The sequence below is a fragment of the Lithobates pipiens genome, unplaced genomic scaffold (genome assembly GCF_037356315.1).
Source record: "Lithobates pipiens isolate NorthernLeopardFrog02 unplaced genomic scaffold, aLitPip1_a1.2 Scaffold_37, whole genome shotgun sequence".
NCBI classification, from domain to species: domain Eukaryota; kingdom Metazoa; phylum Chordata; class Amphibia; order Anura; family Ranidae; genus Lithobates; species Lithobates pipiens.
Window position 1 is genome coordinate 20,693,998 of NW_027507825.1, and position 15,172 is coordinate 20,709,169.

The following is a 15,172-nucleotide window of genomic DNA, read 5'->3' on the forward strand; positions in this document are numbered from 1 at the left end:
TTGGGACTACATGTCCCATGATGCTCTCCTAGTCTCCTTTGATTGGCCCTCAGTTATGGCCAATAGGGAAGGAATGGAGCGGGCAGGAAGCCCCGATAGCGACGCAATTGTGCTGAATTTAAGATCTGGATCTGATCCAGAGGGGGGGGGGGGCACTTGAACCCCCTTGCCCGTACCTGCAGACGCCCATGTATGCGGGATACGTGCAGTTGTGAGCAGGAATGCAAGCTCCAGCAACGCGCTGTGTGAACGGGTCTTCTATGATAAAGAATGTAGCAGAATATAATTAAAATATCGATAGGAAATGGCAAATTCACACAGTTACCATGTGATTTCTTTTCTCATTACTACAATGAAGATCTAAAAAAGCTGCCTTTCGGAAGCAAGGATTCTGTCTAAAGAATCTGTTACAATCTGCAGCCAGGTTGAACCTCATTATCCCGCTCAGACACAACAATTTCCAAAGATGTCTGCAGACTTTATGTCTACATGTAATAGCATTCTGATACGTGCGATCAATGTTATTGTAAATCACGCCAAAGTAATGGGAGGGATGAGGCTTTGTGTGCTGTGTATTCCTTAAATGGAAAGTATGATGGCTGCCGGACAATTTCAATTTTTATTTTTTTTGAAAGTGTACAAGTTTGTGAACTGATGCGATCTCTCATTTTCACATTGCATAACATTTATTTTACAAAACTATTTAGCACAAGGACACTCCGTTCGGACACGATGTTGGCGTTTCCAATGAAAAAGCTCAGCATTGCCTGCGCTTTATTTTTATTTTTTTCTCAAGACGAATGCTTGCCCTCACGCTCAAGATGAGGTTGACACTGGGAATGCAAGCACTTATTTATATCTATAAACCATTACAAAAAAAAATAAATCCAACTATGCCCAAGTATCTATGTCTGTACTACCTCATCAAATCAAATGTCCATTCTGGTAATCTGAAAGGAGGACAAGCGAGACTCAGTGGCGCCTGGTGCTCAAAATTTTTTTGGGGGGGGGGAGCAAACAAACAGAAAAATTCAGAAGAAAAACCCATCAAACGCAGGCCAACTGGGCCCCATCAAACGCAGGCCAACTGGGCCCCATCAAACGCAGGCCAACCGGGCCCCATCAAACGCAGGCCAACCGGGCCCCATCAAACGCAGGCCAACCGGGCCCCATCAAACGCAGGCCAACCGGGCCCCATCAAACGCAGGCCAACCGGGCCCCATCAAACGCAGGCCAACCGGGCCCCATCAAACGCAGGCCAACTGGGCCCCAGGCCAACTGGGCCCCATCAAACGCAGGCCAACTGGGCCCCATCAAACGCAGGCCAACTGGGCCCCATCAAACGCAGCCAACGGTGCCCCATCAAACGCAGCCAACGGTGCCCCATCAAACGCAGCCAACGGTGCCCCATCAAACGCAGCCAACGGTGCCCCATCAAACGCAGCCAACTGTGCCCCATCAAACGCAGCCAACTGTGCCCCATCAAACGCAGCCAACGTGCCCCATCAAACGCAGCCAACGTGCCCCATCAAATGCTGCCACTGTAACCCCCCCCACACTGCCCAGGACTTACCCTTTCTCCGTTGGGCAGCGGGTGACAGCGGCGATGTTCTCCATGAGTCTCTCCACATCCTCTCCTCCCAATAGGCGTCCAATCACAGTGCCTGTTTCAGCCAATCAGGTGATGGGTAACAGAGCCGAGCACCTGATTGACGGCGAGGCGGTTCAGTATTAGGCAGATATATATTCATTCGCTGTTCTAACACACCTGGGTGAACTGCAAGCACCAAGCATGGCAATTCACAAGTCACCTTTTTTGATGCCTATTAGGGCCCAAGGCTCTAATCAGGTGCTTCAAAAACACCGCTCCCTGCTGTAATTCAGACGCACGGCACCCAAAATGGGGGCAAGGTGCCTGAATAAGGGGTGGTAGCACGCAGGGAGCCATGGATAGATTTGTGCTATGCAGGAATCTATCCATTGGGCATAGAGGGGGTGGCTGGAGAGAGGGGGCGGCGCCCGTGTGCCCTTATGGACGCACGGCCACTGGTGAGACTTCGCTTTGCTACATGAGATATTTCCATCTAAAATATCCCTTAATTTTTCCAAATGAAAACAAACACACAGATCGTTAAGAGTTTTTTAAAGAATGCAGAGCAATTGCTGTTTGCTTTCAGACTCTCACCCCCTAATTGAAAATCTTTATGGAGCGCTACAGAGCAGAGATAGAGGGGAAGGTTATGGAAGATAGGGAATGAACCATTCTACCAACTCATAGAGCTGTGTGTAATTTAAACTATTACGGTGTTTCCCCGAAAATAAGACCTAGCGCCATTTTCCAGGAGGGCTGCAATGTAAGCCCTAGCCTGAAAATAAGCCCTAGTTTTAGGTGCTTGTGTACTCCTATAATCCTTTCTGTTACGGCGGTGTGCTGTGGTTGTATCTCTGATCTAGCGGTGTCAGGTGCCTTGGGTACAGAGCGGGGCTCAGCTGATCTCCCCGCTGGTCTCCTTCACTTCTCCCGGTTGTTGGCGGGTGATCTCAGCCCCCTCCCTCTGCAGAATTCAGCGTGTAACGGAAGGTACAGTAGTCTCAGTGCAGAGCGTCTGCAATCAACTATGTGCATACCGATACTCCTGTCTCCACAAGGTATTTACTGAAATTCAATCTTCAAGCGATGCATACAATTGAAGCACTGAAATGCTACAGATCTTTTTTTTCTTCACATGCCGGTGTGTGCTCTTCTCTGCTCCAAGCACCGCAGAGGTGGGGCCCCGGTCCCCTTCTGGCGGCTGGGAGAGGTGGAGGAGAGCAGAGCTAAGGTGTTTGGCACCACTGGATTGCAGGGGCACACGCATTGTGTATTGTGTGCTACTGTAACAGAGAGGATTTCGGCATTTTAACTTTGTCCAAACTGGGGATTCCTGACAGGCAGGGAGGGAGGGAGGGAGGGAGGGAGAGAAAACAGCACGTTATGTGGCAAGACCTACCCCAAAAATAACAACTACTAGGTCTTTTGTTGCCAAAATTAATGTAAGACCCGGGTTTTTGGGGAAAACGTGGTAAGCTCTGTAAAAACAGGCTTTTGTCACCAAAGTAGTCAAGATTAGCCTGGTAAACACGTGAAAGAAAATATAGATTTTCATCTCCTAAATAAAAAACGAGGTGAATTTGAAAATACGCATATGTAATTTTTCACATTACCCTCGCTAAAAGATGCATGAATATATTTAAACATAGTCTATATACATGTATGTGTATATTACCCAGCAGCTGCTGAAGGCTTCTCAAGATCATTTGGAAGCTCCATAAGATCCACGTAATTTGTTTCTATTTCCTGCAATTAGAGAGAATTAGTGAAGTCATCAACATTTATAGTCTTGTAGCAGTTCTCTAAATGGCACAGTGTCTAGAAGAATTGTTCAGTCTCGCACAGCCTTAAAGTTGTACTAAAGGCTTCACGTTCTTTTTTTTACTACTTTTGCATTCACAGCCCCCCCCCCCCCCCCCTCCCCCTACTTACCCGATTCCAGGTCCTGCACAGCTACTCGCCCACCCAACTGATCCAGCATTGTCCTGTTTCGATCCGCTATTGTTCTGTCCCCCGTTTGGTCCCATGCCACCATCTTCTTGTACGTCATCGGCGAACGGACACCTGTTCCAGGTTTAGTCAGCTGCTCTCCCGATGTCGTGCCACTAGGCCCACCCTCCTCCTACTTTCTCAATGAAGGACCGTGCCTCCTGAGGTAGGTGACATACATATCCCACTAGACACAGTGTGCAAAGTGCACATCAATCACCTAGGTGAGCGACCTGCATGGGGGGGGGGCTGGGGGTGAACCAGAGGTATCTTATAAAAAAAAAGAAAAAGTAAACAAAAATGCCCAATTTGCACAGCGGAGGGGAGAAGGGGTGGTGGAGGCAACATCATACCGGGCTTGAATATCTACTTTAAGGAACAAACACCCCACGTGCCACTCCAGACGCTCTGCTGCTGTTTGTTGTCAGCACCATAGCCTCCAAGATTGATCAGCTTGTTTTAGTGCAGGGGGGAAAAAATAATAATAATAATATTATATATATATATATATATATATATATATATATATATATATATATATATATATATATATATAATGTGTATGTATGTTTTAATGTCACCCCATTCACACCCGAGTGTCTTGAAGCTACAAAACCCTGCAGGGGAAAAAAAAAATGTAATTATTCTCTATGGAGATGGTTCACATCTCCATTCCAAAACTCTTGAAGCCAGAAGCTCCAAAACGCCTGAAGCTCAAACAAGTTCTGGAACTTTTTTTTTTTTTTTAAAGCAGATTAGATGCGTTTTTTTCTGCTTTTTACATTGGTGACCCTTTTACCGGTACAAAAACGTGGCAAAAAAAGTTGTCAAATCGGGCGACTTCCTGCATGAAAACACTATGCTCAAGTGTTAATGGGGCCATAGACTTTAGAGGGGCTGGATTGCAGTCAGTAGAAAATTCCCCAGCATCAATGGGATCAGGCTTGGTGGTCAGTGGGAGTAAAAAAAACTTACATGGCTCTTGTGGTCAGTAGGAGGAGGAATAGTGCCCCATCAATGGTGTCAGTGTGATGAATAGCGCCCTATCATTTATATCGGTGGAAGGAAATGTTGCCCCATTGTTTGTATCCATGGGAGTAATAGAATCCCAACATTGGTGACTTTAGAAGGAAAAATGGCCCATCATTGGTGTCAGTGGAAGCAATAGTTTTCCAACATTGACGTCTGTGGAAAGAAGAATGCCAAATCGATGTTCATGGGAGGAATAGTTCCCCACTGTTGGGTGTCAAGTGAAAAAAAAAATGGTATCTTCAGTGGGGGGGAATACTGCCTTGTATCAGTGGGAAGAACAGTGCCCCAAGAACTGGATAAAGGCAAGCAAAAGGCTGCATCTGGCCCATGGGTAAGAATCTGGAGACCACTCCAGAATTTTACAATTTCCGAATTTCAAAATTTGAGAAATTCAGAATTTTTGAATTTTCCGAATTTTTACATTTTGGATTTTCGGAAATTCAAAAATCAGAAAAAAAAGAAAGAAAATCTGTTTAATTCTAAATAATAACTACTAAATTATAGGTATTGAAATTCCCTGAAATAATGAATGCCACATCTAAACAAAAGGAACGTAACAATCTAATAATAATAATAAAACCTTTTTATTATTTATTATTAATTTATTATTAATTTGTTCCCTTACATTTGTTTAGATGCAGCATTTATTTCAGATAATTCGCAACTTCGGATAAATTTGTACGCGTTAATTTAATATTTATTTAACTGATTTTCTTTTTTTTAGATTTTCAAATTTTTTAGAATTTCAAATCTTTTTATTCCCGAAATCCGAAAATTCGAAAATTCAATAATTGGGAAATTTGGAAAATTTAAATGTGAAAATTCACGAAATTTCCGAATTCAGAATTTTCGCATTTCCGAAAAAACCTAACAAACTAATAAAACGAAAACTAAGTTTTTGTCAGTGCACATGTCTAGGGTTCAAGATCACTTTATAACTGGTCATTAGGGATGAGCCGAACACCCCCCGGTTCGGTTCGCACCAGAACTTGCGAACGACCCCCGCGTTCGGTACGAACGTTAGAACCCCATTGAAGTCTATGGGACTCGAACGTTCGAATTGGAAAGTGCTCATTTTAACGGCTAATATGCAAGATAGTGTCCTAAAAAGGGTTTGGGGACCTGCCTCCTGCCTCAGGGGACATGGGTCACTGCAAAAAAAAGTTTTAAAAAACGGCCGTTTTGGCGGGAGCACTGATTTTAATGACGATTAAAGTGAAAAAAAAAAAGTGAAATATTCCTTTAAATATGGTGCCTGGGGGGTGTCTGTAGTATGCCTGTGAAGTGCCACGTGTTTCCCGTGTTTAGAACAGTCCCTGCACAAAATGACATTTAACGGAAATAACACCATTTAAAACTGCTTGCGGTTTTAATGTTATATCTGGTTCCTGCAATATGGTTGAAAATCATTGAGAAACATGGCATGGGTAGCCCTCCCTGCCCATTACCAGCCTATTTGGGTCTTGTACGCATATTAAGGGGAACCCCGTACCCATATTAAAAAAAGGAAATGCGTGTGGCCCCCAGGCCCTATATACTCAGAACAGCAGTATACAGGCGGTGCAAACAAGACAGGGACTGTGTAGGTTTGTTGTGTTAAGTTGAATCTGTTTGTCATTTTCAACCGGTACATTTTTAAAGTGTAGCTCCAGTCAAAAAAACTATCTTTAAGCTTTTTGGAAAACATAGGGAAGGGTTATCACCCCTGTATAATTTGTTTTGTCGTCCATCTTTTTTCATCTCACTTGCTGCTGTTTCCTTGCGTTTGCAAGTAGGAGATGTTTGTAAGTTGGATGTTTGAAAGTAGGGGCCTGCCCTATATTATAGCGGTATGTACTGGGTACAGAGCACGCAGACAGCATGCACTATCTCCTAACACTACTGACTGCAAGCTCTATTATTAACCACTTGTTAGCCCAATGTTTGCATAAAGTGAAAGATGAATTTATGCTGAGTAAATAGATATCAAACATGTCACTCTTCAAAATTGCACATGCCCGTGGAATGGCGCCAAACGTCGCTACTTAAAAAATCCCCATAGGCGACGCTTTAATTTTTTTTTTTACTGGTTACATGTTTTGAGTTGCAGAGGAGGTCTAGGACTAGAATTATTGCTCTCGCTCTAACATTCTCGGCGATACCTCACATGTAAACATCCCTTGTAATAGAAATGTAAACATCCCTTGTAATAGGAATATGGGGTGACAGGTCCTCTTTACAGTGAAATCTGGGGGGTCAATATGACCCCACATCTCACCTCTAGGCTGGGAAGCCTGAAATAAAAAAATAAAAAAAAGATTCTGGCTTTGATCGTACTGGCGAGTTGGTAGAAGCACCGGAGGGCGGTGAGGGGTGGGGGGCGTCTATGGCTGGGTATTTCAGGGTATCACCGAGTATGGCTGGGTATCTCTGAGTATGGCTGGGTATGGCAATTTATGGCAGGGTATTACAGAGTATTGGCGGGGTATTGGCGGGGTACTACAGAGTAATAGCAGGGTACTGCAGAGTATTGGGGGGTACTACAGAGTAATGGCGGGTACTGCAGAGTAAAGGCGGGTACTGCAGAGTAAAGGCGGGTACTGCAGAGTAATGGCGGGTACTGCAGAGTAATGGCGGGTACTGCAGAGTAATGGCGGGTACTGCAGAGTAATGGCGGGTACTGCAGAGTAATGGCGGGTACTGCAGAGTAATGGCGGGTACTGCAGAGTAATGGCGGGTACTGCAGAGTAATGGCGGGTACTGCAGAGTAATGGCGGGTACTGCAGAGTATTGGGGGGTACTGCAGAGTAATGGCAGGGTACTGCAGAGTAATGGCAGGGTACTGCACTGCAGAGTAATGGCAGGGTACTGCACTGCAGAGTAATGGCAGGGTACTGCACTGCAGAGTAATGGCGGGGTACAGCACTGCAGAGTAATGGCAGGGTACTGCACTGCAGAGTAATGGCAGGGTACTGCAGAGTATGCACTGGTATTGCAGAGTATTGGCAGGGAATTGAGGGGTTAAATTCGGTGAGCAGCGATGTGGGCACTGCAGATGCAGCCCACATCGCTGCTGACACCGATCTCTTTCCCCTCCGCTGTACCGATCGGTACAGAGAGGGGAGGGAGGAACAGGCGTCATAACATGACGCCGGTTTGTTTCCAAGTGATCACTCCGTCATTTGACGGAGCAATCACGTGGTAAACGGCCGCTATGAGCGATCCGTGATCCGTGATGCGACCCGGCGGTCACGGATGCTCTCGAGTGCGCACACCTCGGGGCACGCGAGAGCAGAATTCTGGGAGGCCGTTAATTAACGGCCTCTCAGAGTTAAACAACCCCCCTGAAGCCGTTAATCGGCAATGGGCAGTTGTTAAGTGGTTAAAGCTAGATCACTAGCTATATAGGTGAGGTGAATATAGTGGTGTATACTGCAGTCAGGGCACAGACAACAACCACTACACAGCAGCAAGATAGGAAATCAGCCAAAAACGATTGGTGTGTACTGTGTTGAAGGTACACAGAACACCCACTGCTTCAGATGCTAAGTAACACACTACACGAGGCCGCCTCAAAGGGGGCCTTATATAGTGTGGGGCGTGCACTACACAGCCTGAGCTATGATTGGCCACAGGCAGGATGCCTGTGGCCAATCATGGCTCTCCTCGCTGCCGGCGCTGCGATTGGCCAAGCATGCGGGGTCACAGTGCATGCTTGGCCAATCATGGGGCAGCAATGCACTGCGCCACCGCAGTGCATTGTGGTCCGCGCGCGCGTCACTCGAATTTTGACGCGAACGGCCCAAACGTTCGGAATTCGCCGAACGGCCAATGTTCGAGTCGAACGTACGTTCGACTCGAACACGAAGCTCATCCCTACTGGTCATACACCAGCAAAATAAATTTTGCATTTGATCCTGCCATCCCTGAGTAAAATATTTTCACTTTCCAAGCCTTTAAAATTGTATCCAGTGCTGCTGCTTCAATAGAATCCCAAACATATTAAACAGGTTTGTTTTATGCCTAAAATATTCACATTACAAAAAGTATGATTTTCCCAAACGGAAACCAGATTCACTGTTAGCCCTTGTACACACGGTCGGACATTCCGACGGAAAATGTCCGATCGGACCATGTTGTCGGATAATCCGACCATGTGTGGGCTCCATTGGACTGTTTCCATCAGAATATCCGACGGACCAAGTTTTCCAGCTTGGCTATAAGATTTTCCGACAACATGATCCGATCGGACTTTGTCCGATCATGTGTAGAGAATTCCGATCGGACAAAGTGCCACGCATGCTCAGACCGATTTCCTACACCAAAGCTATTGGCTACTAGCCTGAACGTAGTCCCGTCGTAACGAAATAACGTCATCACGTTCTGAACGATCGGATTTTCCGACAACTTTGTCCGACCGTGTGTATGCAACAGTTTCGGACAAAATCCGTCGGAAAAAATCAGACGGATTTGGTTGTCAGAATGTCCGACCGTGTGTACAAGGGCTTAGAATTTAAGAAAAAAAAGTCACCCATCTCTCCTTTGAATCTTGTCACTATGGTCAAAACAAAAAAAAAAAAAAATCGCCAATTTGACCACAGTAAACATAAGAAAATCTAAATTAAAATTAACGAAAATGAAAACTAATTTTTCACAAAAAGTTAAAATTCTACAAGCTTACTATAAGCAGAATTTTCTAAAACATGGACTGGACTTTAGCCAAGAATGGAACCGAGGAAGACTCTCCTCATTTGTAGGAAGGGCATTTTAAACTGTAGTTTGACTTTTTTGTTGTTAGATTTACTTTTGCCTTGAAATGTAAACAACCGATTTATAAAAACAAATATGACAAAAAGGGAGGGAAAAAAACAAAAACGAAGATGTTGTCCACTGCAACTAATCCCCAACTAGTTTTCATTTAGTAAGTGGACTACAGAAAATTGTTGCTAAAACGGATTGGTTGCTGCTAGTAAGTCTGTTTTGCTTGCTTTTTCTGATTTTTGATTTTTTTTTAAGCTTTTTTTTTTTTTTTGTATTGAGAGTCCTCACCTCCACAATATGGTGCAGTAGAGTTATACGGGTTTGGTTTGCCTTTGTTTCGGTCAGCTTCAGTAAAGTGCTTATTTTGAAGCCATTTGCGTTTCCAGTGTGACTTCCCTAGAACGCGACAGAAGAAAGATCCAGTCAACCAATAGCACCCAGTAGTATACAGTACATTTCAATGTAAAACATAATATTCCATAAACACCAATCCAAAATTTCATAACACGATTATGATTGGATGAAGGCGATTGACCTACGTGACTAAATACTAGATATACCATGACCTAGATAAATGAGAACCATCACAAACCTATAATATCTAAGCGTAGATGCCAGGCTGGCACTCACTAAACAGTTAGGCATCAGAGACAAGAAAGTGACAAAGACAAGAAAAAAAAAAATGAACACCGTTACGTATTTATAGAATAGGACTTAGTATCGGCCTTTCGTAATGCCCATGTACGGTAGAACTCAGACTGAAAGAAGGAGGGACAGTTAGGAGAGCTGCACATTTGCTGACTGGAGGCCAGGGGCGGACTGACAACTCATGGGGCCCCCAGGCAATAGGAGATTATGGGGCCCCTAGGCAATCAGACATTATGGGGCCACACAGTATACACAAACACACACACACACACAGTATACACAGACATGTTTCTATTGGCTAATGTATGTTTTTTTTTACATCTCTTTCCCTGGTTTTACCGAGGCTGGCAACCCTGATGGGGCCCCCTAGTGGCACAGGGCCCTCGGGCAGTGCCCGAGTGGCCCAATGGTCAGTCCACCCCTGCTGGAGGAGAGAGCAAAGCATTGGTCTGATGCACCTCCTTCACTGTCCAATCAGTGAGGAGGAAAGGTGACCAAGCTGCAATGCCTACCTGCTGCTGGAAAGACAAGTCTGGTCACTCACCACATTGACTTATATGTCTAGTAGGGCTGTAAAGCCAAGGACTAAACAAATATAAAAAAATAAAAAATAAAGAAAAACATTTTGGGTGGGTAAAACATTTCCTATGTAAGGATTTTTACTGCGTACTTAATGGTTTGCCTGGAGTTCAGGTTTAATTACGTATATATTGAAGCACAGTATGTTCTATATACAATTATTTGAATAACATGCAAATCAATGTTAATTCTCCATCAAACTGTGCCTTGATTATAGCACATATAAACCCCAACTATGAATACATGAACCTAACTGGCTTCTAGCTGTAGATCCACATGCATACAGTCCAATGAGAGTGGCAAACAAACGTCCAAGGTTTTTAATGCTAAAATTGATTCATAGCAGGAAAAAAAAAAAAAAAAAAAAAAATGGGTTTCAGGGGTCATACTCCACCATCATCGGGGGTACAAAAGGTCATGAACTAAAAAAAAAAAAAAAAAAAAAAAAAGTATATACATACTGTATATACTTTGTAGCCCTGATAAAGGGTGAGTGTGTTATGCCCCAAAATGCGTTGAGTTTTTTCTGCTATGAATTGTATAAAAATCTTGGACAATTATTTGGTTCCCTCATTGAACTGAATGTATGTGAATTCTCAACTCTGGGTTCTCTCTCTTCTAAGGGCTGTGTTTTTTGTTTTGTTCTTGGAGTGCTATCTAATCAGAACTAGTGCAACCAGTGATAATTTCAGTGATCTTCAGAAAATCTGAATCCAGCACCCCATTTGTTCTTGTGGGTTTTTTTTTACCCAAAATTATTTTGGATTATGGTCTTAAAGAACTGAGCCAATTGGGCACACCCTGGCTCGTGCAGTATATTAATCTTACACCGTGTACTAAAAACAGAAAAAAAAAACTAGAACTTAAACAGTCAGGAGAACTTGGTACAAGGCAGGAAAACATACAGGCAAAACCAGTAAGGAAAGCATCCAATTGCATCTCTTGGGATATGGGGAGCTCGCGCTAGAGCAGCTTTGGTAAGATATACATAGTTATTCAAGGCACTTACATTAACTTGGGTCTACCCTAGATCCGGTGAGGCATTGGTATTTGTTCTTGTGTTTGACTTACAGTTGTGTCAGCACAAAGATAGAGAAACTATAATGAAGGTCCCTTAAACCTCCTTTTGGGAAAGGGAGCCTTGACTACTGTAAACATGGCATCACTGTGGGTGTGAATCTAAAAGGGACGTTAAGTTGCTTCATTTAGGATTGGCTACAAAGACCTGACGTGACTGGGTGGAGCCTGAACTCTAGGAAAAGCCTACACTGGGGCACGTCTAATTACTCTGAGGAGATTCAGCTGTCACAAGAATTGCCCACCCTCCCGCCGGTTGTAAAGTTTTGTCATGGCTTTATTAGCAGATTTGACCTTGCCAGCAGTTGCTTTATGGGCTATGCCCTCAAGGTAAATTCTGGGGTCAGTCTAATGCCTGTCCGGTAAGGACAGTCCTCTTAGGCTGGATTCACACCTATGGCATTTTTAGTGCTTTTTGCATTTTGCAGATTTGCACTACAGTCCATTTAAAATGGTTTCCTATGGAACACGTACAAAAAGCACTAAAAGTGCCATAGATGTGAATCCAGCCTTAGACTACATGAGTTTATGTTTTTTTATGGGGGCTCACAGTATAACTGTGACTGGCATTGTCGTTTGGTACATTTAAAAAAGTTCAATAATGAAAGCCTCTTGACCCACCTCCCTCTTAGCTAAAAGGGAGCCTTGACTGTTGGAAGCTTGGCAACTTTGTGGGCATTAACCTAAAACAGGGAGGTTAAGTGGCTCCAACGGGATTGGCATGAGGTGACTGGGTGGAGCCCGAACTCTAGAAAAGGCTACACAAGGGCACGTCCCACTACTCTGAGGAGGTTCTGACATCACAAGAGTTGCCCACCCGCCCATTTCTTCACAGCTTTATTGGCAATTTTACCCTGCCAGCAATGCATATTACTTTATGGGCCATGCCCCCCAAGTTTTATTCTGGGATCAGTTTATTGCCGGTCTCACATTGAATGGTGGGGACAGGCCTCTTAGACCATCTGTGTTTTGTTATGGATGCTCACAGTATAACTAACTAGCATTATGTAGTATTTTGAATATTGTTACAGTTGGTAAGTTCAATAAAGCTGTGGCCTTGCCCAAATTCCAACTTAAATCATTCTGGTGTATTTTTGGGGGGCAAGGTATTAGTTTGTAACAGCTGGTTAAAACACACCTATGCTTCTCAGCAGTCAAGCTGTGGCCTTGCCCTATTTCCAACCTAATCAGCTTCCGTGTCTTTTTTTGGGGGGCAAGGTACTGTTTCATTGGTCATAAATGAGCCTATGCTTCTCAGCAGTCATTTCTGTAGCGTTGGGCCATCATTAGAGAGGGTCAGTGTCACCTCTCCTAACATTTAAATATTCAAACTTTCAGTTCAAAATACTCACATAATTCAAGAAGTTACCGACTTTCAGAACAAGCTGACAAAAGAGTGGAAGTCTGTGACTGCTAAGAACGTCTGAAAAACAAACAAAATAAATAAATACGCATTAACAGCCAAATAGAGTAAGAAGGTTTAGACCCTGCGCTCATTTTGTATGGTTTTGAAAAGTGAGGAAAGAAATGGACTTTACAGGCACATATAAAAAAAAATATATCAAAAATCTTTAATAATTCACAATACATAATGTAAAAATACACATCAATACACAAAATTAGACAATACAATGACAACAAAAAGAAAAATAGAAGAATAAAGAGGACCCATTGATTAACCCAAAAGGGTTAAAAACCACTTAAGTACTTCCTGTGGGGTATTAATAACTGAATCAAGAAAACCTCCACTAGGATGTGGCAGATGTTGATGGGGTGTTCATAGGTTCTAATGATTAAAAGACAACTGGATGCTCGACATGTTTCGCGTTTTGCATATTAGAAGCTCCTGAGGAAGCGATGATTAATTGAAAAAGAGATTTTTTTTAAAAACATAAAGAACCAACAATATAGATATCAAGTATACAGTAAGGTAGTTTTCTTGATTAAGTTATGAATACCCCACAGGAAGTACATAAGTGGTTTTAACCCTTCTAGGTTGATCAATGGGTCCTCTTTATTCTTCTATTTTTCTTTTTGTTGGCTCTGTATTGTCTAATTAATTTGTACCTTATGTATTGTCAATTATTAAAGATTTTTGATATATTTTTTATATATGTGCCTGTACAGTCCATTTCTTTTTTTCGCTTTTCAAAATCTCGGATTTGTCACCAATATAAGGCTGGATTCACACCTATGTATTTTTTGAGCTGTTTGCATTTTTATAGATTTGCACTACAGTCCATTTAACATGGTTTCCTATGGAACACGTTCTGTAGTGCAAATCTGCAAGATGAAAAAAAGCACTAAAAATGCCATAGGTGTGAATCCAGCCTAATGGGGACACCTAAGAACTCCTCAAGATGGGATTTTATTTGTGGAGAGATTTCCTGGTTTTCTGTTGGGTCTCCAGGTCACTAAGTGACGGTATATTTCTCCAGGGGGACAAAGGCAGCAAAAAATAAAAAAATAAAAATAAAAATAGCCTCATGGGTTTTCACCCTTCTCTACTTGTTCTAAAGCTAAACAAAAATGACCGTTATTATAATACGTAATAATGAGCAAGAATAGAACCAGTTACCATCACATGCCGAGATGACTATCTGAGTCTTTGGCCGTAACATGTCCAGCATAACATTGGTCTCCTCACAGGCCAGCATACACTCAATCCGAAGCTGGTAGCTGCAAACATAAACACGATATATGAAACCTAATTCTGCGGTGAAAGTTACAGTATACAATTCTCTAATGTACACACTATGGATAGCGGGAAATCCCAAACTGCGTTTCCTACAGCCATGTTCTACAGTCTAAATACATCCCATAGTGCACTTGGGGGAAAAAAAATCCCATTACGAGAGGATTGTATCACTGCATAATTGTGCGATATGATATAAAGAATCATGCCATACACATAGGTTGAAAAGTAAACCATAAACCAATTCTTCAATCATTTGTTATTCCATTACTTCCTGGACAGCTTCCCAACAGCCCTATAGCAGATTTACTGCTATAGGTTGGCAGCGCTCACATATACATATATACGTCATTCTGCACCTCTGGGTTTTGAGCGCAAGTGCCCGCTGCCGGCGGCTCACTCCCACTGTGATTTTAGAAAGCAGAAGCTAATCATTGGATCCCATGGACCCCGATGCCCACCAGCACCTGCTGATCGTTTGGTACACTGACAGAATGCCACTGTGCCTATGTAAACAAGGTTGGCCTTCTGTTAGTGTTGGTACACTGACAGAATGCCACTGTGTCTATGTAAACAAGGTAGATTGCCATTCTGTTAGTACAGAAGGCATGGATCCTGTGTTTCTGTAATGCAGGAACACCTAGCCATGTCTTCCACTTCCCCCACTACACTGAAACATTAGCTAGGCACACAGTTAACCCTTTGATCGCCCCTGATGTTAACCCCTTCCCTGTCAGTGTCATTACTACATTAACAGTGCATATTTTTATCACTGATCACTGTAATAATGTCAGTGGTCCTTAAAAAAAAAAAAAAATAGT

The 15,172-nt window shown here is 43.1% G+C and overlaps 1 protein-coding gene across 3 annotated transcripts in view; it reads right to left on the minus strand.

The window, feature by feature from the left end:
* Positions 1 to 15,172, minus strand: part of INF2 (inverted formin 2) — a 188,674-nt gene that overhangs the window by 37,821 nt on the left and 135,681 nt on the right. For all 3 annotated transcript variants that reach the window (XM_077466809.1, XM_077466808.1, XM_077466807.1), the window contains exons 13-16: positions 14,235 to 14,335; positions 13,009 to 13,079; positions 9,641 to 9,748; positions 3,267 to 3,337 (exon numbers count right to left, since the gene is read on the minus strand). In XM_077466809.1, the coding sequence (XP_077322935.1) occupies positions 3,267 to 3,337; positions 9,641 to 9,748; positions 13,009 to 13,079; positions 14,235 to 14,335 (351 nt within the window). The remainder of the gene's footprint in view (positions 1 to 3,266; positions 3,338 to 9,640; positions 9,749 to 13,008; positions 13,080 to 14,234; positions 14,336 to 15,172) is intronic.